At 40.8% G+C, this 27,099-nt stretch overlaps 1 protein-coding gene across 1 annotated transcript in view; it reads right to left on the reverse strand.

The window, feature by feature from the left end:
• Positions 1 to 27,099, reverse strand: part of SKAP1 (src kinase associated phosphoprotein 1) — a 374,118-nt gene that overhangs the window by 299,545 nt on the left and 47,474 nt on the right. The window contains exon 3 of the mRNA XM_036755929.1: positions 14,709 to 14,734. Within this exon, the coding sequence (XP_036611824.1) occupies positions 14,709 to 14,734 (26 nt within the window). The remainder of the gene's footprint in view (positions 1 to 14,708; positions 14,735 to 27,099) is intronic.

The raw sequence follows: 27,099 nt of genomic DNA on the forward strand, positions 1-27,099 counted from the left end.
ATGGAATAAAAGTATCTCATTTCACTCTACTCTCCAATCCAAACTAGCCTGGTCAGCTTTGACTTGCAAAACAGAGGCACAAGGAATATAGCTCTCTCAATAGTCACATGAGAGCCAGTGGAGTAGAGAGATGTGACCCGGGGCAAGCAATAACTTCTCAGTGCCCCAGGGAAGTCTCTTAAGTGTAAGAGCTGCTGGTCTGCAATGGCAAACAATGCTTTCTCACCAAGAGCTCCCTATACTAATGATAACCAATATTTAATTTTTAAAAATTCACATACCCTAAATAAAGAACCAACATTAAATGAAGAACTGTATACATTATACATGCAGGGATGGGGGGATTGGCCAATGGGGGCTCTATCCCTGTAGCAGCAGTAAAGTTCTGATGCCTGCTCCAAGGATGGAACCTCCAATGGCTAGTCCCTCATTACGTATAGATCATACAATTATCCTGCCAAGACCAGAGCAGCCCATTTCCTAGAAAAAATGGAGGTAAAATGAATGCCTGCCTCACCTCTGTTCAGTTTATCTTAGTGAGTATAACCTATCCTGAAAGATGTAGGTACTGATAAGACTCATCGGTCTTTTAAATTACTTAGTTTAAAAACTTAAAGACCCATTCCCAGATCCTATATTCGAATCAAGAGAGTTTTCTACCCCTTGCACTAAAGAGTTTGAGGCAACAGAACCAAACAACTGCTATTCAGATCAAGTGCACCTTTCCTTCATTATTTTGAGAACAACGTCAAAGCTTCCATTAGATCAGCTAGTGAACCTAAATTCTCTAAAAACTATATGCCTAACTATGACTTTTTTGGCATTTAAGCATTTCAGGAATCCTGATATGGAATAACAAACACTTGTTATTAGACTGGTTGCTTAACAACTAACTTTTGCACAGGTTTTCCTCACTGATTTGTGAAATTAATTTGAGTGAGATGATATGTACTTCTCTCAGGTCTCTGGGAGTACTCTGTGGCACTTTATTCTTACCCTATTCCACTCTGCATTAGAATTGTATGTATACATGGGTCATACAAGGAGGTCAATTTGACCTCGCAGGTATTCCTGAGACTTCCTCTAACTGTTCACATCGGCACTTCATTGTGGTTTTAAAATTTTATTTGTATTAGCTTACAACACAGGCAGTGTGGTGTAGTGGATGGAAAGTAGGCTTCAAAGCCACAAAGGGCCTATGTTCAAATTCTGCATCAGACACAACCTGGCTGTGTGACCCTAGGCAAGTCACCACTTCTCACTGCTCTAGGCAACTCTCTGAGACTACAGATTACAGATTAGGTATTAACCTTCATTGATAGAGGGAGTTTCCTCACCTATACCAATGAAATAATATAGTTAATCCTTAAGAAGCAGCTAGGTGGCTCAGCGGATAGAGTGTGAACCTCGAGTCAGGAAGACCTGAGTTCAAATCTGGCCTCAGACACGCACTAGCTGTATGACCCTGGGCAAGTCATTTAACCTCTATTTGCCTTAATCCACTAGAGAAGGAAACGGCAAATCGTTCCAGTATCTTTGCTCAGAAAACCCCACGAACACCATACACAACTGAGTAAGAAGTCCCTGCCTCAGCGTAACAGCAATATAAAATCTGTAACTGCAGATTTCTAATGGAAATGCAACGCTTCTTTCTCCTCCAGGCCTGGTCTACTTTCCTTCCTTTGGAAGTGATGTCCTCAATATTTCTCCTTTGAAATTTTGCCAATGTTAGTAAATTCACTGCGTCCTACTGTGGAAATGAATGGCTGGAATATGCCTCCAGATTGGTATATCTTATTCAAAAGAAACAAAATTGGTATGTTAAGGAACTATACCCAAATGAAAAAAATCTAGGAACCAGAGTGAGGAAGCATGGCGGACAAGAGTCAGCTGAAAATCAACGGGGGAAGAATTAGAGGTGACCTCCTCCCTGTAGTATACGACAAACCACCTGAACAAGCAGACGGCAAGGAAGAAAACAAGCATTATCAAGCACATACAACATGCTTTGTACACTGCTTACAAATACTATCTTGTTTAATCTTCCCAACAACCCTGGGAGGTGGGTGTTCTTGGGATTCCCATTTTACAGTTGAAGAAACTGAGGAAAACAAAGGTTTACGTGACTTGCCCAGAATCACACAGCTAGCAAACATCTCGGGCTGGATTTGAACACAGGTCTTTATTACTCCAGGCCCAGTGTTCTATCTACTCCACCACTAGCTAGAGGAAATAGATTAAAAGCCTGGCCGAAGATTATTATATTGTGTGATGAGGGACTTCAATTTTCCAGATATCTGCTGGAGCTCTCCCTCTGCCAAAAGCCCAGCAGCTTCTTGTTATGCCTGAAAAATAATTTCAATCTTCAAAAGACAAAGGAACCAACAAGAACCAATTCTATACTGGAGCGGATCCTCACTAACAAAGATGAATGGGTTGTTTGGGTAAAGATGATTGGAATTTGGGGGGGTTACCCCCCCCCCCAAGGAGCACCTAATTGTCCCTGATGAATTCACTTGGCTGGGCCCAGATGAACGACGTCTTCAGGTACTAAAAGAATTGGCAGATAATAAATAATAGCCAGCAAGCTTTCCCACAGCACTTCAAGGTTTGATAAGCAATGTACATATTATCCGACTTGAGCTTTCCCGTTTTACAGCTGAGGAAACTGAGGTTGAGAGAGAGTAAGTGATTTAGGGTCATATAGTCAGCAGATGTCTGAGGGATGATTTGTATTTTTGGATTTGATATGAGGGACAGATGTTATGGCTAAGCCACTATCAATGATACTGAAAAAATAATCAAAAGTGGGGGAGGTAGGTGTGATAGGACTGGAGAAGGGCAAATGTCCTATTTTTTAAAGGGGGGTGGTGCGGTAAGAAAACAGATAACTAACATTGGCAAACAGATAACAGATAAGTGGGCTTAACTTTGATTCTTGGAAAATTCTAGAATGGGTCATGAAAAGAACTGGCAAATGAGTACCTAACAAAGGAAGTGTTAATTACAAAAGGCTACCATGGCTTCCTCAAGAACAGGTCATGCCAAACTAAGCTTATTTCCTCTGACAGGCTTACTAAACTGGAAGATGGAGGGAATACTGGTATTTTGTATCTAGATTTTAGCAAAGTATTTGACAAGGTATCTCGTACCATTCTTATGGAAAAGATGGAAAGATATGGACTATGATAATATAATTAGGTGGATTTGGAACTGGTTCAATGGCTGGACTCAAAGAACAGTCATATCAACTTGGCAAGAAGCCCCTATTCAAGTAGCCCAAAGATCTGGGCTATTTAACAGTTTTTATCAATGGATAATGCATAGATAGCACACTCATCAAATTTGCAGATGACATAAAGATGGGATAGGCAGCTAAAATACTGGATGACAGAGTCAGAATACAAAATGATTTTGAGAGACTGGAGCATTGTCTAAATCTTAGAGATACAAAAGAGATCAATAAAAGTCTTGTACTTGGGTTCAAAAACTCATCTTTACAACCACAGGGTAGGAGTGGTGGTGGAAAACATTCATATAGTGCCTACTATGTGCTAGTCACTGTGCTAAGTGCTTTACAACCACAGGGTAGGAGTGGTGGTGGAAAACATTCATATAGTGCCTACTATGTGCTAGTCACTGTGCTAAGTGCTTTACAACCACAGGGCAGGAGTGGTGGTGGAAAACATTTATATAGTGCCTACTATCTGCTAGTCACTGTGCTAAATGCTTTACAAATATTATCCTATTTGATCCTCACAACAACCCCACAAATTAGGTGCTGTTATTATCCCTATTTTACATCTAGGGAAACTGAGGCAGACAGAGAATAAGTGACTTGCCCAGAATTCACACAGCTACTAAGTGTAACTTACTCAGGTCTTCTCTACCCCCAGCCCAGCAGCACTCCATCCACTGCATCGCCAGCTGCCTCACATGGTTAAAGAGCAGTTTGCCTGAAAAAGACCTGGGGATTTTAACAGACTGCAAGCTCAGAAAGGGTCAGCATTGTGACAGAGCAGTTTAAAAAAAAGGAAAGAAAAGGGAAAAAAACTGGTGTCCTCTTAGACTGTGGTCAAAGAGGCACAGCTTCTAAGAATAAGGAGTGAGGGGTGCAGGTGGAGGGAGTCCCTGTTTTGTGCCCTGATGAGATAACATCAGAAGTTATGTGCTCAGTTCTAGGAGATATATCTTAAGAAAAAAAAATACATTGATAACCTGGTGAGCAACCAGAGGAAGGATAAGAATGGGGAAGGATTTTGAGTGAATGATATATCAGGATCACTTATAGAAAATGGGAATATTTAGTCTGGAGAAAAGAAGACCCAGAGGTAACAAGATAGCTGCCTTCAACCATGTGAAATGTCAGAGAGAGTAGACCAAATAGGTAGGGTTTCAAAGAGGTACATTTGGAGGAAATGTCCCAGTAACTGGAGCTGTCCAAAAATGAAACAGGCTACCTTGGGAAGTAGTGGGTTCCCTCTCATTGCTGTTTCCAAGCAGAGTCCAATGGCAAGACAAAAGACCGGCGATGGCCCTCTGTAAAATGAGCTGGGAAGGGAAATGGCAAACCACTCTAGAATCTTTGGCAAGAAAATCCCAAATGGGGTCAAGAAGAGTGGTACACAATTGAACAACAAAATTGTGTGCAAGGCACTGTACTAGGAATCCAAGATAAAAACACAAAAATAACATCATCTTGCCCTCAAGGAATTTGGGTTTCTAAGCTGAAGAATTTAGAGCCTGACAGGACCTCTGGGCTTGAAGTCAGGAAGACTCATCTTCCTGAGTTAAATTTTGGCCTCTGATCCTGACAAGCTGTGTGACCCTGGGCAAGTCACTTAGCCCTGTTTGCCTCAGTTTCCTTATCTGTAAAATGAGATGGAAAAGGAAATGGCAAACCACTCCAGTTTCTTTGCCAAGAAAAGTCCAAAAAGGGGTCACAGAGTAAGACATGACTGAAAACAACTAACAAACAAACAAAAATCTACCCTAATGAGTTTGTTTTATCTACTGTAGTGTCAAACTTAAGTAGACATGGGGACCACTAAACAACACAAAAGGATCCCTGTGGGCTTGGTTTTAAAATCTAATATGTCTATGTTTTATTGTATTTTTATTTATTTTTAAAAATATTTCCCAATTGCATTTTAATCTGGTTCTACCCCACTTGGGAGCATTGTAGGCCACATGCAACCCACTGCTCGTTTGACCCCTCTGTGCTACAGGAGGCCACTATGAGAATAATATAACAGTAGCTATATATACACCAATATATATACATAGCACTTTAAGGTTTGCAAAGTACTTTTCATATAGTGTCTTCATTTTAGCCTTGACACTCTGGGAGGCAGGTTCTAGTATTACTATCTCCATTTGATAGTAGAGGAAACTGAGGCAGGCAGAGGTTCAGTGACTTGCCCAGGGTCACTGAGCTATTAAGTATCTGCAGCTGCATTTGAACTCAGGTCTCGCCACTTCCACATACTGTGCTCTCTCCACTGTGCCACTTAACTATAAAAAAGAGTCAATATTAACTTTGGAGGGAAGTGATTCTTATAACCTAAAGAAATATCTCTTTGTTTTCTTTTTAAAAAATAAGATTTATTGATCTCTTTTGTTCTTACTTTTCCAGTCATTTCTCTATGTGACCGACCACACATCCAAATCCAGAACTGAACCTTCCCTTGTAACAAATAAAATCAATTAAGCACACCTATCTAATACAATGACTGTCTCTGACAATATATATGAAATTCTGCACCAGTGGTCATCCCTTGTCACTCTTCCAAGAGGAGGGAGGTAGAAACGTCTCATTTTCTTTGACAGTAGCTACTAAAAACTAGATGTATTAATATAAAAACACATTATGTCATTCGGGGAAAAAGGAACAGGAAGCTTGGAAAGCTAAATATTTGAAAAGGTATCAATGTCAGCATTAAACTTCAAAAATATTTAACATGTATCCTCCCTCTACTGACTAATTTGTACAAAATGTAGCAAAAGGGGGAAGGTGAAGGAGAAGGAAAGGGAAAAAAAACCACAGGAAGTCGAACCAGAAAGGCAGTTGTCAAGATTGTTAAAGCAAACTGAGACAGTGCCAGAGCCAGGAGCATTTGCCCTTGTGTACATTTTTTTCCCCTGTTAACTCTCAGAAGACACAGAAAACATTTTGGAAGGTTTTAAAAAAAAAAAAGCACTCACTTTCGGTTGGGCTGCTCCAAGTTTGCAGCCAACACTTGTGTTTATAAAACACTGGCATTCCAAGAATAGCGATAGAACAGAGACTTAACGATAAATTATAAATATTGTAAATTCAGACTTTTTCGTGCATTTGTGAACACATCATAAATCTAGACTGTTTCTTTGCCTAGATCCCACTTACAACTGTGCTAAAGCCTCTTGGCATGAATGCAAAGGGTGTTTTCGTAAATAAAACTTAGTGAAAATCACTGTGCACTCCATTAATTCAAAAACACTTCTTCTCCACTTCAAAGGGAAGCCTCTCTCCCTTGCTTACTCTCTTCCTCAGAGTAAAGACAGTGGTTTTTATGGTCTTAATGATTTGCTTCTTGTACTTGTCATAACTACATGTACCAAGTATGTGATAGCAATGCAACAGAAGTTAGACGACATCCGAGCCTCAATCCATTTCAGGCTTTGCAGGAGAACTAGCTCATACATCTAATCTCTGCAGCACCAGCATTAGAAGCCTGCAGAATGGAAGAGCCTTGTGCATCTCTGTGGTCACACTAACAACTCCCAGTGCTTTACATACAGAGGCAGCTAGGTGGCGCAGTGGATAGAGCCATGGACTTAGAGTCTTACTACCTCAGACACTTACTGGCTGTTTACCCTGGGCAAGTCATTTAACCTTTGTCTGCCAGTTTCCTAACAGCACCCATCTCTCCAGACTATAAGGACAAAATGAGATAAAATCTGCAAAGTGTTTTGGAAACCTTAACATGTTACATAAATGCTAGTCATCCTCATTATTGTGCTCTTACTTGAGATTCACCACAATCCTATAAAGTAACTGCTCTGGTTAGGACCCTTTACTGATAAAGAAACTGAAAGTCCGAGAGGTTAAAAGCCTTGCCTAGGGTCACACAGCTGTTGCTGTCATTAGTCCTTCATTATTTGAGAGAACTGATGACATCAGGGTGGTAACGACTTACAAGTGAACTGGATTTAAGTGAGGTAGGGCTCTGCAAGGTCACCAGCCTCACTCTCTCCTCCGGAGCCATCTGGGTCCAGTGGCCAGACACAGATCAGGATGACTGGAGATGGCCCAGATGCAGTGGGAGACCAGAAGTTTTTGAAGCTAAGCTCTTTCTCAGGTCTCAGCTTGTCTGAGGCAACACCTACTCAGTGATTAAAGGTTAGGTAAGAAAGGAGGCAAAAAATGGCCTCTTTTACCTAATTAAAAAAAATCAATCTGGGAGGGGAAGACCCTCAGGGTTTCTGATCAGAGTAGGAACACTTGCTATTTATACTCACTCTGAGCCATCAAAACCCAAACAATCAGAGGCGGGATTTGAATCTAAGTAATTCTTGATTCCTTGGGGCAGTTCAGTGGTAGTGGTGGCCTTGGTACAGTGGAGAGAGTGCCAGATCTGGAGTTAGGAAAATCTGAGTTCAAATCCGGCCTCAGACACTTATTAGCTATACAACCCCAGGCAGGTCACTTAATGCTGTTTGCCTAAATTTCCTCCTCTATAAAATGAGGTGGAGAAGGAAATGGCAAACCACTTCAGCATCTTTGCCAAGAAAATCCCAAATGGGCTCACAAAGAGTCAGACATGACTGAACAACAAAAAGAATGAGAAGAAATTCTTGATTCCAAGAGTGCCTCTTAGTATAGAAATTAGGGTGCATTTGCCATGGATAAAGGCTACAAATGTATTCATCTAAATGCTACCAGTTGTGGAATGTGTTTTATGAAATTGCACATATTTATGTGTGTAGCTCTCCTGTAAATCACCATCGAGCACAGAATGTAGTAGGTACAGGAATAAAAATATCTTTTGTTTCTGGAAGTACCTCGTATTAAAAAATCTTTAAGGGTCTCATCATGGATATTAATGAGTTATCTTTCATGGGAGGAAAAAGAAGGTGGGGAGGAAATGATGCCAAGACAAATACAATTTTTAAATGTTCCCAGTAACATTTTTTTTATCCAATTTTTACCAGGGATCCCTTCCCTTCTTCCCTTGGCCCCCATTATTTGGACACAGGAAAGAAACTTGTCATTTCAAAATCATATCTTCCTAGGCTCACAGAGGAAGAATCTCAAATCTAAATATTTAACCATTTTCCCAGAAATCTGTGTCAGATTTGCAGAAAAGTTCAAGGCACCTTGGAGTTTTCAAAATGGTTCACCAGACAACACCACTAGTAAAAACAACAGTAAGAGTGCTGATGGTGATAGTAGCTTATTTTTTTCTAGAATGCTTTGGAGTTTGCAATCACTTTATAGTCTTTATTACCTTAGTTTTGTCCTCACCACAACCTAGTAAAGTATGCGGGACATTGTTATCCCCTCCCCCCTTATTTTAAATAGATGAGGAAACTGCAGGAGTGAGGGAAAACAGATAAACAGTCTGAATATTGCACAAGTATCTAAGAAATATTGAAAGACCCAAAGGAGCTGACCTTTTTTGTGCCATGGACTCCTTGGGTGGTCTGATGAAGCCCAAGAACCCCTCCTCAAAAATAATGTTTTAGAATGAATCAAATAAAATACAAAAGATCACAAAGGAAACCAAATGGACTGAAATATAAAAATAAAAGGTTTACCCAGCCCAGGTACAGAACCCACCCAGGAGAATGACTCCAACTCACTGGGTACATTTTCACAAAAGAATCTGTGGAAGGACAAGAATAATAAGGGATAAGGAGATAGGAATAGGTTATGATTAACACTACTGGAGGGAGTACCCAAACCAGTGAGTTCACAGGAGGAAACTGAGGCTCGGAGTAGTTAAATGAGTTGCCCATATATTCTAGTGACACACAGTTCTAGGGCCAAGATGAGATTCCAGGTCTTCTGACTCCTAGTCCAGAGCTCTTTCTAGTATATCACGCTGCCTGCCTCTAATGTAAACAAGTATTACTAGACTTATGGAAATGCATTATTGGTTGTATTTTCATTTCATTTTTAATTAAATTCACACTTGAAAACAGCATGATTTATTTTAAACCTTGGGCCTGGGGGGGTATAGGAGGGAGTTAATGCTAATTCACATGAAATTATTTATTATTAACAATAGATTTTATACTAGATACATTTCACAGTGGAAACTACATCTTTACTCATAAAACTACAAGGCCATGGTGGCTCCATTCAGCCACCAAAGGGATTTTCCTAAAGCACAGGCATGATCATGTCTCTCCCCTCCCCCCACCCCATACTTCTCACTCCATAAACTCCAGTGGCTCCCTATTGCCTCTGGTTCAACCACAAAATGTTCTATTTGGCATTCAAAGTCCCTCTTAACCTAGCCTCCTCATACTTTTCCAGTCTTCTTACACCTTATCCCTACCACATACTCTTTGATTCATGAACAAGATCTCTTGACTCCAGGCATTTTCATCTGCTGTCCCCATGCCTAGAATACTCTCCCTTCTGAACTCTACCTACTGACTTCCCTCACTTGCCTTTCCCAACTCCTCTTAATTCTAGTGCCTTCCCTCTGTTAATTATTTCCTATTTATCTTGCATACATTTGTTTGCATGTTGTATCCTCCATTACACTGTAAGTTCCTTGAGGGCAAGACTGTCTTTTGCTTCATTTTGTCTCCACGGTGCTTAGCAATGCCTAGCCCACAATGGTGCTTAATAAATATTAGATTGATAATTATTAATCCACTTTACAAGGAGGAAAATGGAGCACAGAGAGGAAACGTGGATTTCTCAATACTATGAAGAGTTAGTATTTGACCAAAGAACAAAACTGGCATCCTGACTTCTAGCCATATGCTCCAAAAAGTCAACCATTGCTTCTGCAACATTTGATGAATTGGAATGGTAAAAATAACATGGCAGAGATTTCAGTGCATGACTTTTATAATTAAAAAATGAGGTATTTCAAAAAGAAAAATACTTTTAAAGGCACTGGGAGCTATGTTAGCACCTAAAGCTAATTCAACAAGCATTTATTAAGCATTAATGATTTGCCAGGCATTGAGCTAAGTGCAGGACACAAAAGCTCTCATCTTACTAAAAACAAAAATTCCTGTGTACTCCAACTATATGTGACCTAAATGATAGAAGCTCCCACTTCTCCCAGCATTGTATAGTAAGGACAAGAGCCTATCAGGCTATTTCTCTCCTCCCTTTTCTTTTATATTTCTCCCCTCCCCTTCACCAAAATACATCATCCAATAAGGGAGATGATAGGCCAATGAGAAAACTTATAGGATCACAGAATCTAAGAGCTAGAATATCTCTTAGAGAACAGAGGTTCAACTCCCTACTTTTACAGAAGTAGAAATTGAGGCCCAGAGAGAAGAAATTATTTGCCCCCAGGCTTACAAAGGTAGTAAATATTACAGTCAGCATCTGAACTCAGGTCCTCTGACCCTAGATTTAGCGTTCTTTCTTCCACACCACAGTGCCAGACATGGAACAGCATTAAAGAAGATGCTACACTACTCTCTACAAAATATTAAACACATTAGAGCCATTCCACCACTGTACGAAGGCAGGTTTGGCACAGAATGCTGGGCTAGAAAATGTCAGTTTCCTTCACTGTGTATATGCAGAGATCATTTCCCAAGTACATTTCATAAGATCACAGGATTTTGACATGGAAGGTACAGATCTCCTAGTCCACCTCCTTTTTATAGAGGAAGAAACTGTGGCCCTGAGAGAAGTGACCTGACCAAGGTCCAAAAGTGAGTAGGCAACAGAAGCAGTAGTCAAACCCTAGCCCTCTGAACTCCAATCCAGTTCTGCTTTCCTTTCACTGATCCTTCTTCCTCTTTGTCTGTACCACCCTCCCTCCACCCCCACCCCTCCTGGCCCTACCAAGACCACTGGTCCCGCCTCCAGCCCAGCCCTCACAGACACCATCCAGGGAAGCAACTCCTGTGGAGCAAGGGGCCAATCATCCCTACCAACTGCCAACCATACGCAGGGCCGGCAAACCAGCCTGATGAAGCAGCAAAGTACCTTGAAGGAGAGACAAGACACGGTAAGCATGTGCTAGGCAAGCTGGGCCACCATCATCACCCTGACCACCATCTCCCCACAGACCCCACGGAAGACAGGCCAGGACCCAATCCAAGAGCCTTGGAAGTAGCAGTGCTTCCAGCCCAGTGCCCTCAGCCATCATGCTTAGACGCAACGCCTATTCAGAGGCAGCCTGGCACTTGCCTCTGCCAAGTTCTATAGCCATAGCTGCTGAAGACTCAGAAAAGAAAGTCTTTGCCATTGAGGTCCCTGGCACTGTCAAATAGTTCAATGTGTGAACCTAGCCTGATTTTCTCAGTGGAAATGACTTTAAAGAAGAGGCACTAACATTTGCTTTGCTTCTGCACACGAAGGACCATGGTACTTTTCCATCTGACTTGCAGCTGAAAACTTCCCATGTGTTGTCTCCTCCGTTACCACATGAGCTCCTTGAGAAGGAGACTGTCTTCCTTTTCTGTCTCTAACCCAAGGTAAGTACAATGCTTTACACAGAGTAAGCACTTAATAAATGCTTCTTTCACTCCTTTCCAAAGTGCCAGAGTAGTAAGGCACAAAGGAGAGGGTGTGCAGCAGAGGATGGTATTGCTGTACTTTCCCCCTTATCTTCCCAGATGGGTTGTTAAACCAATCCTATGAGGAAGGGGACTGGATGAAGAGAGCCACGTCGAGACACTCTCCCCAGGGATCCTTGGTGATACGATCGGAAGAGCAACGGATTCATAACCAGAGACCAGGGACGCAAGCCACAACCCCACTAATTACTACCTGTGTGACCTTGGGCAAGCACCTTCACTTTGGGACACATTTCCTCACCGATAAAATGAAGGCTACACTCTTCAAGGGCCCTTCTAGTTCTAAGTCCTAACATCGTAAAATTCAAGACTATTTTCTTTCCACTCATCCAAACCTGGTTTAGTCGTGTGTCCTAAAGAACAAAGCTCAGCCAAACAAACGGCTCATTAACAAACACATCCTCTCTTCTCCCCCACAGGGAGTTCAGGGAAACAGTTCTGAAAAAATCATACGGTCTATCAAAGATTTCTTGACACTATCAAGAAGCTTTTCCTCTTGAGTAAGAAAGAGTTCAAGCTCCGGCCTCCTGTCGCTCCCTCCTCATCTCCATCCTAACATTAACCACTCTTCCAGCACTTTTGCAGTACTGCTGCCAGCTGCTCTCTTTCCCCATTTCCCCCACCCCTTCTCCGAGCCTGCTCTTTCCATAATTTTATTTTAAAGTTCTCTCGAAGCACCCCAGATTAGCCGGTTGTTGCTTTCACAGATCACTGCTTCTTGAAGCCCTAAGCCCGCTAAAGATTTTTCAACAGAGCAAAGAGGAAAGAAACCCCCAAATGAAAACAGAAGACCTTGAGAAAAGGGAAGAGAAACAGGACAACAAGCAGGGATTTTTCTTCCTCACATTCACAAATGAAGAGAGATTTTTGCCACATATGTAGGCTATTTCCCACAAAGCAGATGTACTTCGCTTTCCAAACAATTTCTGCTTTGCCTATTATCTCCCCTTACCCCCAATATACTTTCCAGGAAAGGGGTATGTAGTAATATATTCTTTGTGAAATGACATACAACCACATCAGCACTGAGCAATGATCCCGGCACAGCTTGCTTTTTGTTTCATACAACTCATGCATTTAAGCTTTTATGCCCCCAGGGTCTGTTCTATTTAACATCCAAAATTATTTTTTCCCAACACGTTGTTAGTACAAGATTCTCAGCACCAGTAATATTCTTTCAGAAAAGTGAATTCTATCTGACAGGTCTATGAACTTTGGAAAGACCACATCTGAATACTGTTACACATAGGGTTTTGTTTTATTTTGCTTTGTTTGGGGTTGGTATATGTGTGCATACGTGTGTGTATATATACACATGCATAATGGATACATACATGTGTACATGTTTATATGTGTATATATATTAAAAAAATATACGAAGCAAATAATATATATACCAATAGCTGAATTATATTCCCTTGAATTTTAGGTTTAGGAATTTTTAGTTTTAGGTTTATTTTAGGTTTCACAAAGCAAACTTGTCTATCTTGTCCCTATATATTATTCTACATCTTTCAAATTGTGATTTGAGCTAGAAATGCTTCCTGAAAGCCAAACACACAGTCACATCACCTGGGTATAGATCCTGACTACAAAACATAGTAATACTAGCTTCAAGAAGTAGAGGAATAATCAAATGGAATTCTCCCTTCTTTAAGGTTGCCTATTCCAGCAAGTCGATCATGGGCTTGAAACTAATTGATTTGTATCTAAAACAAACCATCCTCTAGGAAAGTAAAGATGTTTAATAACAACAAAATTATGACTCACGGCATTGGAATTGTTTTGTGGAAGTGATATTCAGTCATTGGATTCCTAGGCAGCAGGACACAATGAAACATAGAAAGAGCTAATGAAAAATTGCCAGGTCAGTGCAAAAAAAAAAAAAAGCCTCTTTGATCCTGTTTGCAATTGTGATCAAAAACACTTTGAGATGAAGATCAAAAGTCCTCTATTTACAAATAAATGAAGATCTGATATTCAAGTTTGTTTTTAAGAAAAACATTTCCAGCCTTCCCAGCTAAGGTACTTAAATGAGTAAACATAGGTAAACTTTATGAAGAGCATGAAAAACTGGGTATGAACTCTTTCAAAAAAATCCAATTTTGAACCTTTTTATGGGTTCTAATCCTTTCCTTTTTTTAATTTTGTACACAGCTGTCTGTTGTACTTTCTCGAATGATGCCAGATGCTGGGTTCATCAACCAAACGCAGGAAAACAATGGTTTGGAAGCAATTAGAAGCATCGAGGCTGCACTGAGGCTCATATTAAAATGTGATAACGCTGTTCTAGTGGGAATTTCAACACTGCCGCATTTCTGACATTTCTGTGCTGCCAGACAGACAAGATGTGTGGAAGCGCACAGTGATCAAGGAGGTAACACACTGGAATTTATTTCTGGAGCAAATGAAGGATTAGCTGGCTTGGAACACTCACAAGGCTTTTATCATGGCCCCTGCTTCCATCTTGTTTGAATGCCAGTGGATCCTTCCATTTTCATCAGTCACTTGAGGTACAAAAAAAGTGTATTTTCCTGTTTCACGAAAACAATCCAGCAACAATTTGCTCAGAAGGCAGAAGCATTAGGACCTCCTGTTGCTAATAAGCAGGATGCCCCAGCAGGGTTAGGTTGGATTAGGCACACCACTGACACCCAGGAGATCCTAAGATTAGAGATTCAGAGCTAGAAGGGACCTTAGAGATCTCCTAATCCAACACTCTCATTTTACAGGAGAGAAAACTGAGGCCCATGAGGGGCAGGGGAGGGGCAGAAGGATGGAGGATGATTAATACTCCCTCAAATTTCCCATGAAAAGCAGTTAATGCTATTTAGTGGCAGAACCTGTCTAAATAAAATAGAAGAATCTTAGAACTGGAAACCAGTACCTAGTTTACCAGGCACTCTGAGAGAATAAAGTCACAAACAAGTAATACTCACCTCGGGGCTGGAAATCCAAGCGGTATCTGAAATACAAAGAAGAGAATGCAGATAAGTATGTTTTAAAATTCACTTCCTCATTTTTTTCTTAATTTGGATTGGCCATAATCAACTGTAGAACCCGGGACCAAAGAGACTTATCTGATATTCAGAGAATGGGTAAAATGGTTACTTAAGCAGTGTAGTATGGGCAAAAAACCCTGAAATGAGAACTCAGAGAACAGAATTTGAAGTCTGCCTACGACACTCCAAGCTGTGTGACCGCAGGCAAGTCATTCATTTCTCTTAGCCTCAATTTCCTCATTTTTAAAACAGGGATAGTAAGAGCTATGGCATTTACCACATCTCATGAGAGCACATGTAAAGTGATTTGCAAACCTACACTATAGCATAGTCCAGGGGTGGGGAACCTACAGCCTCGTGGCCACATGTGGCCTTCTAGGTCCTCAAGTGCAGCCCTTTGACTGAATCCAAACTTCACAGAACAAAAATCCCCTTAATATAAAAGGATCTGTTCTGTAAAACTTGGACTCAGTCAAAGGGCCGCACCCAAGGACTTAGAAGGGCACGTGTGGCCTAGAGGCTGCAGGTTCCCCATCCCTGGTACAGTACTATCTGTACTATATAAAAGTCCCCTAGTAGTGATGGTGGCAGTGGTGGTGGTGGTAATGGCAGCAACCATAAGGGTAGTAGTAACAGTAGTAGCAGTGTGCTCATCAAAGGCTTTCCCTGGAGTCTAACAGATGCATTAGTCTCAGGAGAGGCAGTATGGTATGGTATTGTAGACACAACACTGAACCTGGAGTCTGGGTTCAAATCCTACCTCTTACCCTTTTACCAGGTACATGGCCATGAACAAGTCTTTGAATCCTTTCTCACACTCAGGCACTCTCTTAGAATATAAATTAGAGACTGGATAAATTAGAGATCTGAATTCAAGCCTCAGTAACTTCTTAAACCGTCCACTCCAGAGCATGATTTTTCACTCTTAGAAGTACAGTGTTAGGGCTACAAAAGAACTGAGCGATCATTTAACTCAGATTCACTTATTTTATGTAAATGTCAGATGAAATATCAGTTAAGAACTTTCTACCAAAAATTACACTGTGGATCTTGCTCCTTGGGACTGATAAAGAAGTGATACATTAAGTTTTCTCAAGTTCAGGACCAAAAAAAAAAATTTCTAAATTTAACTTTTCCCCTTAGTGGTTCTCTTTAGCTGATTCCTTTAAATGTCTCTATCCAAAGTATACTTGAAGGTTCTCATTCCAAGATTCTAACATACAATGGCATTTCTCAAACATTTTTATCTCAACCCCTTCACACTCTTAAAAATTTCTGAGGACCTCTCAAAGAGTTTTTGTTTATATAGGTTAGACTTAGTACCATTATGAAGATAGTTTTGACCTTGCAAATCCCCTTAAAGGATCTCAGGAACCCCTCTCCCCCCCCCCCCAGGGCTCCCAACCACTCTTTGAGAACCTCTGACATAAAACGATAAGGGTCAATTATCCTAATACTTTTTACTTCTCTGCAGTGTTGGATGCTATTGACCACTCCCTTCCCTTGGACACTCTATTCTTCATCAATTTTTATGCTAATGTTCTCTCTTGGACCTCCTACCTATTTAACCATTCCTTCTTGGTCTTTGTCTTCATTTCCTGCCCCTAAACAGGAGTGGATCCCATGGCTGTGTCCTGAGTCTTCCTTTCTCTCTCAGTGATCAAATGTCTGTTAGACCTGAACGTCCCCTAAGCACCACAAAGATCACACAGAAAAGTCTGCTTGAAGGAAACCAAACACACACACACACACACACACACACACACACACACACACACACACACACCGTGCAAGAAGACAGTTTTGTTCAGACTGAAGGCCTCTGAGAATTTTATGTCATGCCCCTGCATATAATTACATTGATACTTTAAAGGACCTGTGGTCTCATAAATGTAAATCCTTTCTACAATTGGTATAGATTACAACTCAGACATATTCTCATCTTTTATGGCTCTTGGCCATGACCTCTCCTAAAATACTCCATAGCGGTTCCACCAAATCTGCTGGGGGACTTTCTCCACCTCTCTTTATATTACTTGGGTACCAGTGGAGCACAATGGACGTCCGTTTATCCTTTGCTCTCACAACACCTACCTCTTTTTCTGATTCTATATTTCTTTGATGATATCTTTTATGCCACTACGGGGGTGGGGTGGGGCTTGGCACATTTCTTCATTGGAGATGTGCTGTATCTTATTTCATGCAACATGTGTCTCTGTATCGCCCTTTTGGTGACCTGAAATTTTAATTCTTTGGAGACTGAGGTATTTCAAGATTCTCAGCCATATGGCAGACAACTAACATCTTTAATCTCCTCTTTGAACTTTCTGCTAGAATGTAAAAATAAAGCCATCTTTCCTCTGCAACATAAATAATAACAACTCACATTTTGCTTTCCCTACAACCCCAGTGAGACAGGTAATCAATCAATCAATAAACATTTATTAAGTATCATTATGTACCATGCACTGTGCTAGGTGCTAGGGATACACGGACAAAAATGAAGTCCCTGCTCTCAAAAACCTTAAGAAAATAGTGTATTATCATATCTGTTTTACAGGTGTTTGAGAGGCAGAGAGGCATTGTCTATAGAGAGCTGGCCTCAAAACCAAGAAGCCCTGGGTTTAAATCCTGCTTCAGACATATACTCACTGTGTGATCAAGTCCCTTTACTTCTTAGTGCCCTAGGCAACTCTCTATCTGCACTAGTAGGAGCTTCCTCATCTGAGAGTGTTATATCATCACTTGCAGACCAAAATGTTTGGGGCTAAATTTTGAGAGTAAACCCAGAATGGGGGGTGGGGAGGGAGAGAGAGAGGGAGAGGGAGGGAGAGGGAGGGAGAGAGGGAGAGGGAGAGAGAGAGAGAGAGAGAGAGAGAGAGAGAGAGAGAGAGAGAGAGAGAGAGAGAGAGAGGGAGAGGGAGAGAGAGAGAGAGAGAGAGAGAGAGAGAGAGAGAGAGAGAGAGAGAGAGAGGGAGAGGGAGAGGGAGAGGGAGAGAATGAATATGTTGGAACCATTTGGAAACTATCATTTCTGCACTCAATCAAAACAATTTACCTTCCCATGTTTCCTAGGCAACTGCTGTGGAAGGGTGATATTCCATATCATGTACTCTACAGAATGCATAGTTCTGAAACATTTAAGTTTGCATTACACATAAGATAAAGCTTGGTATTTATGTTGCCTTATTAATGAAACTAAAAATCATTTTCCATTGTGGGAGCTTGAGGGAAGGGATCATAAGATTTAAAACTAAACCCCCAATCTTAGGGAATAAGTCACGCTGGTCTTAATGAACATTTGAGGCTAGAATCCAGAACCTTGCAAGAAGATATCAAGAGAAAAAAGAGAAAGCTTCACTACCCTCAAATATTTTTAAATACCCAAATTCTAAGTCAATCCTTTTCCTAAGATTATTTGATTTATCAAAGAGCTTGCCTTAATACTTTTCTATTTTCACTCCAAATCCACTAACCACACACACACACACACACACACACACACACACACACACACATATGTCTCAGAAACACTGATACCAGCTGTCTTCTGAAAATGTGACTGCCAGCATTATGACATTCTTCTAGGTTTAGAAGAAAATAATATTAAAATTCTTGGCCTCTCCATTACAGTTAATGAGGAGATAGTTTAAGGTTTTTCAAGCTATTGACCGTATCTATCTGCTTATTTAAGGATTCATAACATAGCATAGTCATGACTTCAGAATAAGCTTCTTAAATTAGAATGATCCCAACAAAAACCAGTAAAACTGGGAAAGGAGCCTAGCTGCCACATCCTTAAAAATGCCCAGTCAGCATTCCATTCTATGTAGTCTGGACTACATAGTCTAAGAAGAGACAAGACAAAGAAAACTTACTGCGATGCCTTGCCATTCATCCAAAAATGAGTGATGAGGAGGGATGAGAGCACTATAATGAAGGTGTAGAGAGAATATGAATGCTTCAGTTACCCAAAAGGGTCAGAGAATACTCCGTTCTAAATAAGGTCATTTTCCAGACAACTGAAGGTCAGTCCTTGAAATTGTGACATTTTATTTAAAGAGTTTCTTATTGGAAGCCTTTGTAAAATGTATTATGCACTTGTCAGCCTTAGTAAAAATAATCGATTGGCCATAATTTAATCTCCCCTTGATGACTAAGGGTCACACTTACAAATGTCAATCATTATCTTGAGCTGATGTGCTCAGTGGTTATTGGCATATAAAACCACAACTCACATTTCTACGAGCATTTAAGACACAGCCACCCTGTGAGACAGGTAGTGCAGGTATTATCCTCATCTCCATTTTACAGAAGGAAAAACAGGCTCATATAGGGGAACTGAATTGTTCAAGACCAATCAGACAAGGGAGTTTTATGAAGTACTATTAAGTGCTAAGGCTACTTGTGGATGATGCTTGTGTTGATTGCATCAAGCCCCAAGACACTAAGCATCCTCCTGGAAGAGATCTATCATCACTCCAAGAAGTCTGGCCTATCCATCCACACAGGGATGACCAAATGGATGAGGAATGTGTATTGCCAGCTTTCAACATACATATGAATGCACACCCCCATAAAACTTATCCAACAGTATGTACATCTGGGATTGACAATACAGACAGACAATGAGCTTGGCCCAGAGTTGAAAACGAGAAGGGTGGGTTGGACTGCTTTTGGGAAATTACAAAGCACTTGTACTGACACCAAGCATCTAATAACAGCAGAGGCCCACCTTTTCAATACAATATTTTGCCATTTTGCCAGTATTGTTATGGGGCAGCAACAGAGAGAACACCATTGCTTCAGAAGGACCAAGGCTGATCTTTACAAAGATGGCAATGGAAAGGCCCATGGTAGGTGTGAGCAGCTACAACACTTAGCCAACAAGAAGGGACATACTCAAGGAATTGTATGACACAAAGAAAAGATGAGCTGTTAACATGGCAAGAATGAGGCCTGACAGGGGCGGCTAGGTGGCTCAGGGAGTAGAGCACTGGCCCTGGAGTCAGGAGGACCTGAGTTCAAATCCGGCCTCAGACATTTGACACATGTACTAGCTGTGTGACCTTGGGCAACTGCCCTGCTCCCCCCACAAAAAAGAATGAGGCATGACAGGTAGACAGAAAGAATGCTCCCCTGGTTCCCCAATAATGTTGAGGGAAAGCAAGGAAGGCCTCCAGAATGATGGGTATGAGAAACTTTTGGAAAAACACTGATGAGGGTACCGGGCATGGATGAGTAGGTAGATTTTTCTAGGAGTTTGGTCATGAAACAGAAGAGCAAAACTGGGTAATAGCCTGTTGGGGCAGTAAACCCTAATTAGGGTTTTTAAGGGTAGAGAAGACTTCAAGAAATCTCTTAGTGTTAGGGAAGGAGCCAATAGGTATACAGATAATGAAGATCAGAGACAAGAGAAGAGCATGGAAGCAATCTGTTGGAGAAGACAAAAGAGACAGGGTCAAGGATACCTGCTGAGGAGCTAGCCTTGTCAAGGAGAAGGGTTACATCTTCATCAGGACTGAAGTAAAAGAGGAGAGAGTCAGGGATCATCATTTTGAGGTGCAGAGAAAGAAAAAGAGAGAGCTCATGGAGAACTACCTCTATTTTCTCAGGAAAGTAAAGGTGAAGTTCTCAACTGAGAGGGTGTGGAAGAAGGTGGTATGTCAGACTTGAGGAGAGGAGTTTTGGAACAACCATTGTGGAGATGGGTAGAAAATCAAGATCACAGTGTAATCAGTGGCACGGCCAGAACTAGCAGAATCCAGGCCTTCTACTCCTAAATCAAGGGCTCTCTCTGCTACTCCTTTCTGCCTCCAGCTGCCTGCCGACAGCTACACTTAGATATTCCCAGGTTGTCGTGCTATGCTAGTGAGGATTTCTTTTCTTTTCCCTCATACTCATCTCTAGTTTTTGCTATCATTTCCCTTCATGGGAGAAGCCAACTCTTTCCTTTCTGGGCCCAGATATATCATTCAAATTAAAGTCCAAACTACCCTTGTAGCAGTCATACTCTGACTCCCAACTTGGTTGAGGCACACCAGGAATTATGTACTCAGAGAATTTCTTTTAACTAGCTATGACTCCTTTCGGGGCACATAGTCTGCTCCCGGTTCTTCATGGCTATGTCCCTCTAATCATCTTCATGTTAGTCTCTCCAGAGAGCTAATTAGCTCAATTTCTCTAACACTGATCAGCCCACCCTGGGTTCTTCCTTCATATCTCTAATCAATTCTGCTCTAATATTTCCAAGTTCCCTTACAATTATCTCCCAACACCACAACTGGTGGTTCAAAACTCCTATCCAAGATCACCACAATAGACACACACACACACACACACACACACACACACACACCCCACTCACAGAGGAACCTTCTCTTGTAACAAGGAAGTAGAGTTAAGCAAAACAACCACATTGTCCATGTCTCGAAATATTCCTCCTATACCATTAGTCCACTACCTAAGCTGAGAGGCTGGAGACATGCTTTGTTGTCAGCCTTCTAAAATCATGATTGCCCACTGCACTGATCAGAAATTTTTTAAAATGTTGTTTCCGTTATTTACTGTCATCCTTACATAAACTGTTCTCCTGGTTCTGCTTGCTTTGATCTGCATCAGTTGATAAAAGTCTTCCAAAGTTTCTCTGAAATCAATTTTGCCACTTCTTATAGTTCAATAATACTCTATAATATTCCCATAATATAATTTATGTAGCCATTTTACAATTGATGGGGCTCACTTTCCTTCTAATTCTTTGCTACTACACAAAATGCTACTATAAATATTTGTGTGTATAGATGGCCTTTCTCTGTATCTTTACTTTCCTTAGGGTAAATGCCTGGTAGTGGTATAGCTGAGTCAAAGGGAGGTATAGTGACTTTTCTAATCACTATTTCCAAATTGTTTTCTAGAACAAGTAACCCCATTCTTCATTAGATCTGCAGATCAAAGTAGACAAGAGCTCGGGGTCCATATGTTATATTATGAAAGGGGGCAGGGTGGGGGGGAGTGGGGGGAAGACAAGGAATGGGAACAGCCCAGGAATGGGAAAAGAGCTCCATCTGGTGGCATCAGAGAACTGGGACCCAGGTCCAGACCTCAGAATTGGAAAGCAATAGATTAGAATGGGAAGGTCCTAGAATTGGGTACAACACTATTCTAACTCCCACATCCTTTCACTTCCACCAGAAGTAGAAGATGAAGCCCTTGCCCTCGAGGGGCTTACATTCTAGTTGAAGAGATAAGACATACACACGGAGGTCACTAACAAGATAAAGCGGTGTTGTGATAAGTGCCAAGTCAGTCAGACAAATAACTGTATAACGTACATATCAAAGACAACTACGTCATGAAGCACCCAGATTTATCTTTTAAGGAATGTGACACTCCTATTGGGCTGAACCTCCTCTGCCACCCAGATCTGGAAAATCTACTCTAACAGATATCCCACTGGGCTCTTTCCCACTTGCAAATACTTTGTCTGTAATAAGTTTTACTCATTCATCAATTAAGAAACACTTATTAAACACAGTGCCTGGCATTTGGTACTAGGGATACAAAGACAAAACTGAAACAGTTCCTGCCTTTAAGGAGATTACATCCTATTGAACACAGCAAGCTTGCCTACCTATCTATAGTAACAATGGTCCACCTAGAGGCAGGTAGGTGGTACAATGAATGGTGTAATGGACAGAGGGCTGGGACTGGAATCAGGAAGAGCTGAGTTCAAATCTGAATTCAGATGCTTGCTAGCTGTGTGATTCTGGACAAGTCAATCAACCTTTGCCTTGGTTTCCTCAAGTGTAAAGTGAAGATAAAAATAGCATCTACCTCCCAGGGTGGTTGTGAGGATCAACTAAAATAATATTTGCAAAGTGCTTCACACAGTGTCTAGTACACAGCAGGTACCCAATACATGCTTATTTTCTTCCTTCCCTTAGTGGTTCCCAAGCTCATAGTTTCTGGCTGAATCACCTTTTCATCCTAGGGTCTAGTGTCTACTACACTGCCCAGCAATGAGAGTCTTGGGCTTTCAGAAATTTGGGGGGATAGAAAACCAGGGACCTGCTCTCCAATGCTTGTTTTGAGATCTTGGAGCCCATGAAGGAAACTGGTATTTCATCTCATGAGTTATTTAGTGTTACAAGGTTTATTTCTACTAAATGTTTTATTAGCAACTTGATATTAAGCACCAATAAAGCAACTATAATTATTTGGTAACTATTTACATTTAAATTAATTTATTTCAATATTTTCAATATTTCTCTCTAGGTCCCTATTAAGATTTTCTTCCATTCATTTTTCTTCAAATTCGCACAGTAGAATGTAAGTTCTCTGAGGGCCTCCCCAGTACCAAGCATGGTGACTATAGCTCTTACAGCAAAGCTTCTGAAATTATACCAAGTCATCAATGAAACTAGGTGAGGGGAAGTTGGGTTCCCCCTTCCCAAAGTTGTTTCAGCACAAGAAGATTCTCTGTGTATCTGTAGAGTGATGCATCCTTCTCTCATGTGAACATTGAACATTTATCTTCATTTGGAGGTCAAAGTATTTACCAATAATTCAGAATTCAGAGGAGGAAAAAATCATTTTAGTCAGGAGTAATCAACCAAATTTTCATGGAAGAGGTGGGCCTTGAAGCTGAATGGTGGGTGGTAACCACACAGTCAGAGATGAGGCTATTCTAAACAAAGGGAAAAGTGTGTATGAAGGTGATGAAAGATGATGAGTAAGACATGTTTGGCAGGCAATGAAAAAGCAAGTCTAGGTCCAATGAAAGATTATTATAGAGCCCTACTCTGAATGTGCTGCAATCTCACTCAAAACCTTTCGATGGCTCCCCACTGTGTAGAAAATTAAGACTATATTTTGTACTCTGCAACTCATGGATCTCTATAATCTGACCTCTACCCTGATTTCTAACTTTCTCTTCTGCTCCCTTTACACACATTCTCCACTCCAGCAAAACTGGTCTACTCGTCCCCAAAATGTGCTCTAAACTTTCGCTCATGACATCCCCTTTCTCTGAAGCCCTCCTTTTCATCCCCTGCCCCATGTGAACCAATTGAAATCTTATCCATCTTTCAAGACCCAGCTGAAATATACCTCCTTCATGACGCTTTATCTGATCACTCCAGCCTAAATTGATATCCATCTCCCCAAACCTTACAGAATGTCATTATTTACCAATTCCTATGACACTTATAATATCCTATCTTGCATTTTAGCTCTGTATAGCCATGTCTTGAGTTAGCCTGGCATACCGGACACAGAGCTGGCGGCCAAGAACCACTACATTCAAGTACTGGCTGTATGACCCTGGGCAAGTTACTTAACCCCTCAGTGATCTAAGTATTTGTCTCTAAGACACAAAAGTCCTGTGTTAATAGATGAAGTTCCTCACCCAGAAGTCCCTAAAGCAATGAAATCACAGGTCCTGTCCGTATCTCCGTCCTCACGTTCATGTGTTACCGTACTAGAAGGATCTTGCTTTGAACAGACAGGTCTTTGCACACTCTTACTCAATAAATATTTGTTGAATGGATTACTTTATTCATGAGTGAATATTTATTGAAATGAAAATGAAACTGGAAAAGGAAGTGGGAGAGAGGAGGAACAAGCATACAGCACCACCCCAAGGAGTTTGGACATCTTCCCGTAGCCAGTAGAGTCATAGAAAGATTTCTGAATCGGGGACGGGATATGATCAAAGCAGTGTGTTGAGAGGATTAATCTGGCACCAATATGCTGGAGAGTTTGGAGCCGGAAGAGATTGGAGGCCATTTGGAGACAACTGAAAAAGTCTAAGCGTGACACGATAAGAGCCTGAAAGGGGGTAGTAAAGGATGAAGGAGACGTGATGAAGGGGTTGGTGAGTGACTGGATAAGAGGGTTGGCATGGAGAAGGAAGCGTCAAAGAGGATTCTGAGGTTCTGAGCAGTGAAACTGATGAGACCATGGCCAGAACTGAAAAGCTGGGCAAAGCAGTCAAAAAGAACATGCCTTTTATAATCTGTGTGATCACTACTCATACTTGGGGGGCTTTTGTTGTTTCTTTCGGGTTCCAGGCTGTTTCTGGGTAATGGTACATGCAGAATATCTCACAGTCTGAAACTAGAGACTACCAGAGCTTGATGGGCCCACTCTGGGTCTTTTAGGCTGGATCTTTGTCATGGCATAAATGACAGTCACAAAGTCAACTCTGAATTCTTCAAATTATAGCAGAGGAACAGAGACACTAATTATTCAGAGCAGTAAATAGTCCTCCTCCTTCCCCTCCCAAAACATATATTTTTTCTTTTTAGCTTTAGAATGCAGTGAAACATCCATGTTCACTGTATTCTGTGCCTGATCCAGACCATCTCCTGTCAATCGCAGTATCTTCACAGCCTGGGACACAGCTGGGTCATGAAAGGTGAGAAGGGGGCAGCGAGTCCACAAAATAGATCACTTTGTTAGGTAAGGAGAGTTATACAGTGTGTTACAGAAATATCTTTAGGCCAGCCACAAAGGTGGGTTGTTATATAGAATAAACATCTCTGGTCAAATTGTTCTGTTTGGCTTTAAAAGCCTTTCACAATCTTGCTCCAGCCTACTTTTGCAGACTTGCTGCCCATTACTTTCCTTCACAGTTCCTGCCAAACTGGGCTGCTTCCTGATCCTCACACACTACATTCCATCTCCCATCTCTACTTCTGGACAGGTTATTTCCCGTGACTGGAATTCATTTCCTTCTCATCTTTGCCTCATAGAACCTGTAGCTTCCTTCAAGCACCTACTCTAGGAAGCCTGTCTTGATTCTCCTAGTTGGGTATTCCTCTACAGAATTAACTTTCTATATGTTTTGTAATTAATTTTCTGTGCTCATGCTTTTTTTCCCACACCCCAACAAAATAGTTGGTCCTTGGTGGACAGAGACTGACTTCCATTTTTGTCTTTGTATCACCAGCCATAGTCTGGCTAAATAAATTCTTGTTGAATGAATGAACAAATAAATGAATGAATGGAAGGTCAAGAGAGTTGGGTTTTATTTAAAGTTGACTTTTCAACTAACTAGAGAACTTGAGTAGGTCACTTTACCTTTCTCAGTCTCAGTTTCCTTATCTATAAAATGGGAGGTTTGGCTAAGATCTCTTCCAAACCTAACATCCTATGAATCCATAACATCTAATATAAACACCTCATTTACAAGAGAAAGAACTAAGAGAATAAACATACAATAATTTTCAAAGTCTCATGTTGTTAAGTTACAGGGTTAATCTTGTACAGACTCAAAAAGTATTTTAACCAAGTCTTCATAAGAATAAGAAACTTTGGGGTAAATATTTTATTTCACTAGGTACCAATTAAGTATAATTATCCTATCTTTGCATTTGTCTTTGCATTCCAAAGGCCTGGCATATAGTAGGCAATTAATAAAAACTTACTGATTGAATGAGTCAACCTGCCCCTAGGATTCCTTCCTTTGAATAGGGTGTTCATTTTGCGTGCATTTTTTAAAAAATTAAATTATATTTTATTTTCAAATCCACATTTTCCCCCTCCTATCTCCCTCCCCCTACATAAGAAAGCCAGAAAAACAAAATAGCAGTTGCAAACATGCTTAGTGAAGCAAAGCAAATTCTTATATTGGCCATGCCCCCCAAAATATGTCCATCTGTACTATGAGTCTATCATTTTTCTAACAGGAGATAAATAGCATGTTTCATCACGAATCTTCTGGAATTGTGGCTGGACTGGCATTCCTAAATTTTCAAAGCTGTTTTTCTTTACAATATTCCTGTTATTATATAAGCCTTTCTCCCGTTTCTTCTGACTTTGTATCAGTTCATACACGTCTTCCCGGGTTGTCCTGACACAATTCCCATCATCATTTCTTACAGAACTGATGCTCCATCACACACATATAACATAATTTGTTCAGTTATTCTCCAATTGATGGGTTCTCCCCTCAGTTTCCTATTTTTTGCTATTATAAAAATAGCTGCTATACATATTTTTGTACATATGGGACATTTTCCTCTTTGATCTCTTTGAAGAACTGGTAATGGTATTACTGGGTCAAAAGGTATGTATAGTTTAATAGTTTTTTGAGAACAGTTCCAAATTGCTTTCCAGAATCAGTGGGCTAGTTCACAGATTCACCAATAGTGTATTAATATACCTGTTTTCCCATAGCCCTTCCAGGATTTGTCATTTTTCTTTTTGTTAACTTTGCCAATCTGAGTGTCAGGTGGGTGTGAGGTGGAACCTAAGAGTTATTTTAATTTGCATTTCTCTAATTATTAGTGACTTAGAGCATTTTTTTCACATGGCTATCAATAGC

The sequence above is a fragment of the Trichosurus vulpecula genome, chromosome 4, assembly GCF_011100635.1.
Source record: "Trichosurus vulpecula isolate mTriVul1 chromosome 4, mTriVul1.pri, whole genome shotgun sequence".
NCBI classification, from domain to species: domain Eukaryota; kingdom Metazoa; phylum Chordata; class Mammalia; order Diprotodontia; family Phalangeridae; genus Trichosurus; species Trichosurus vulpecula.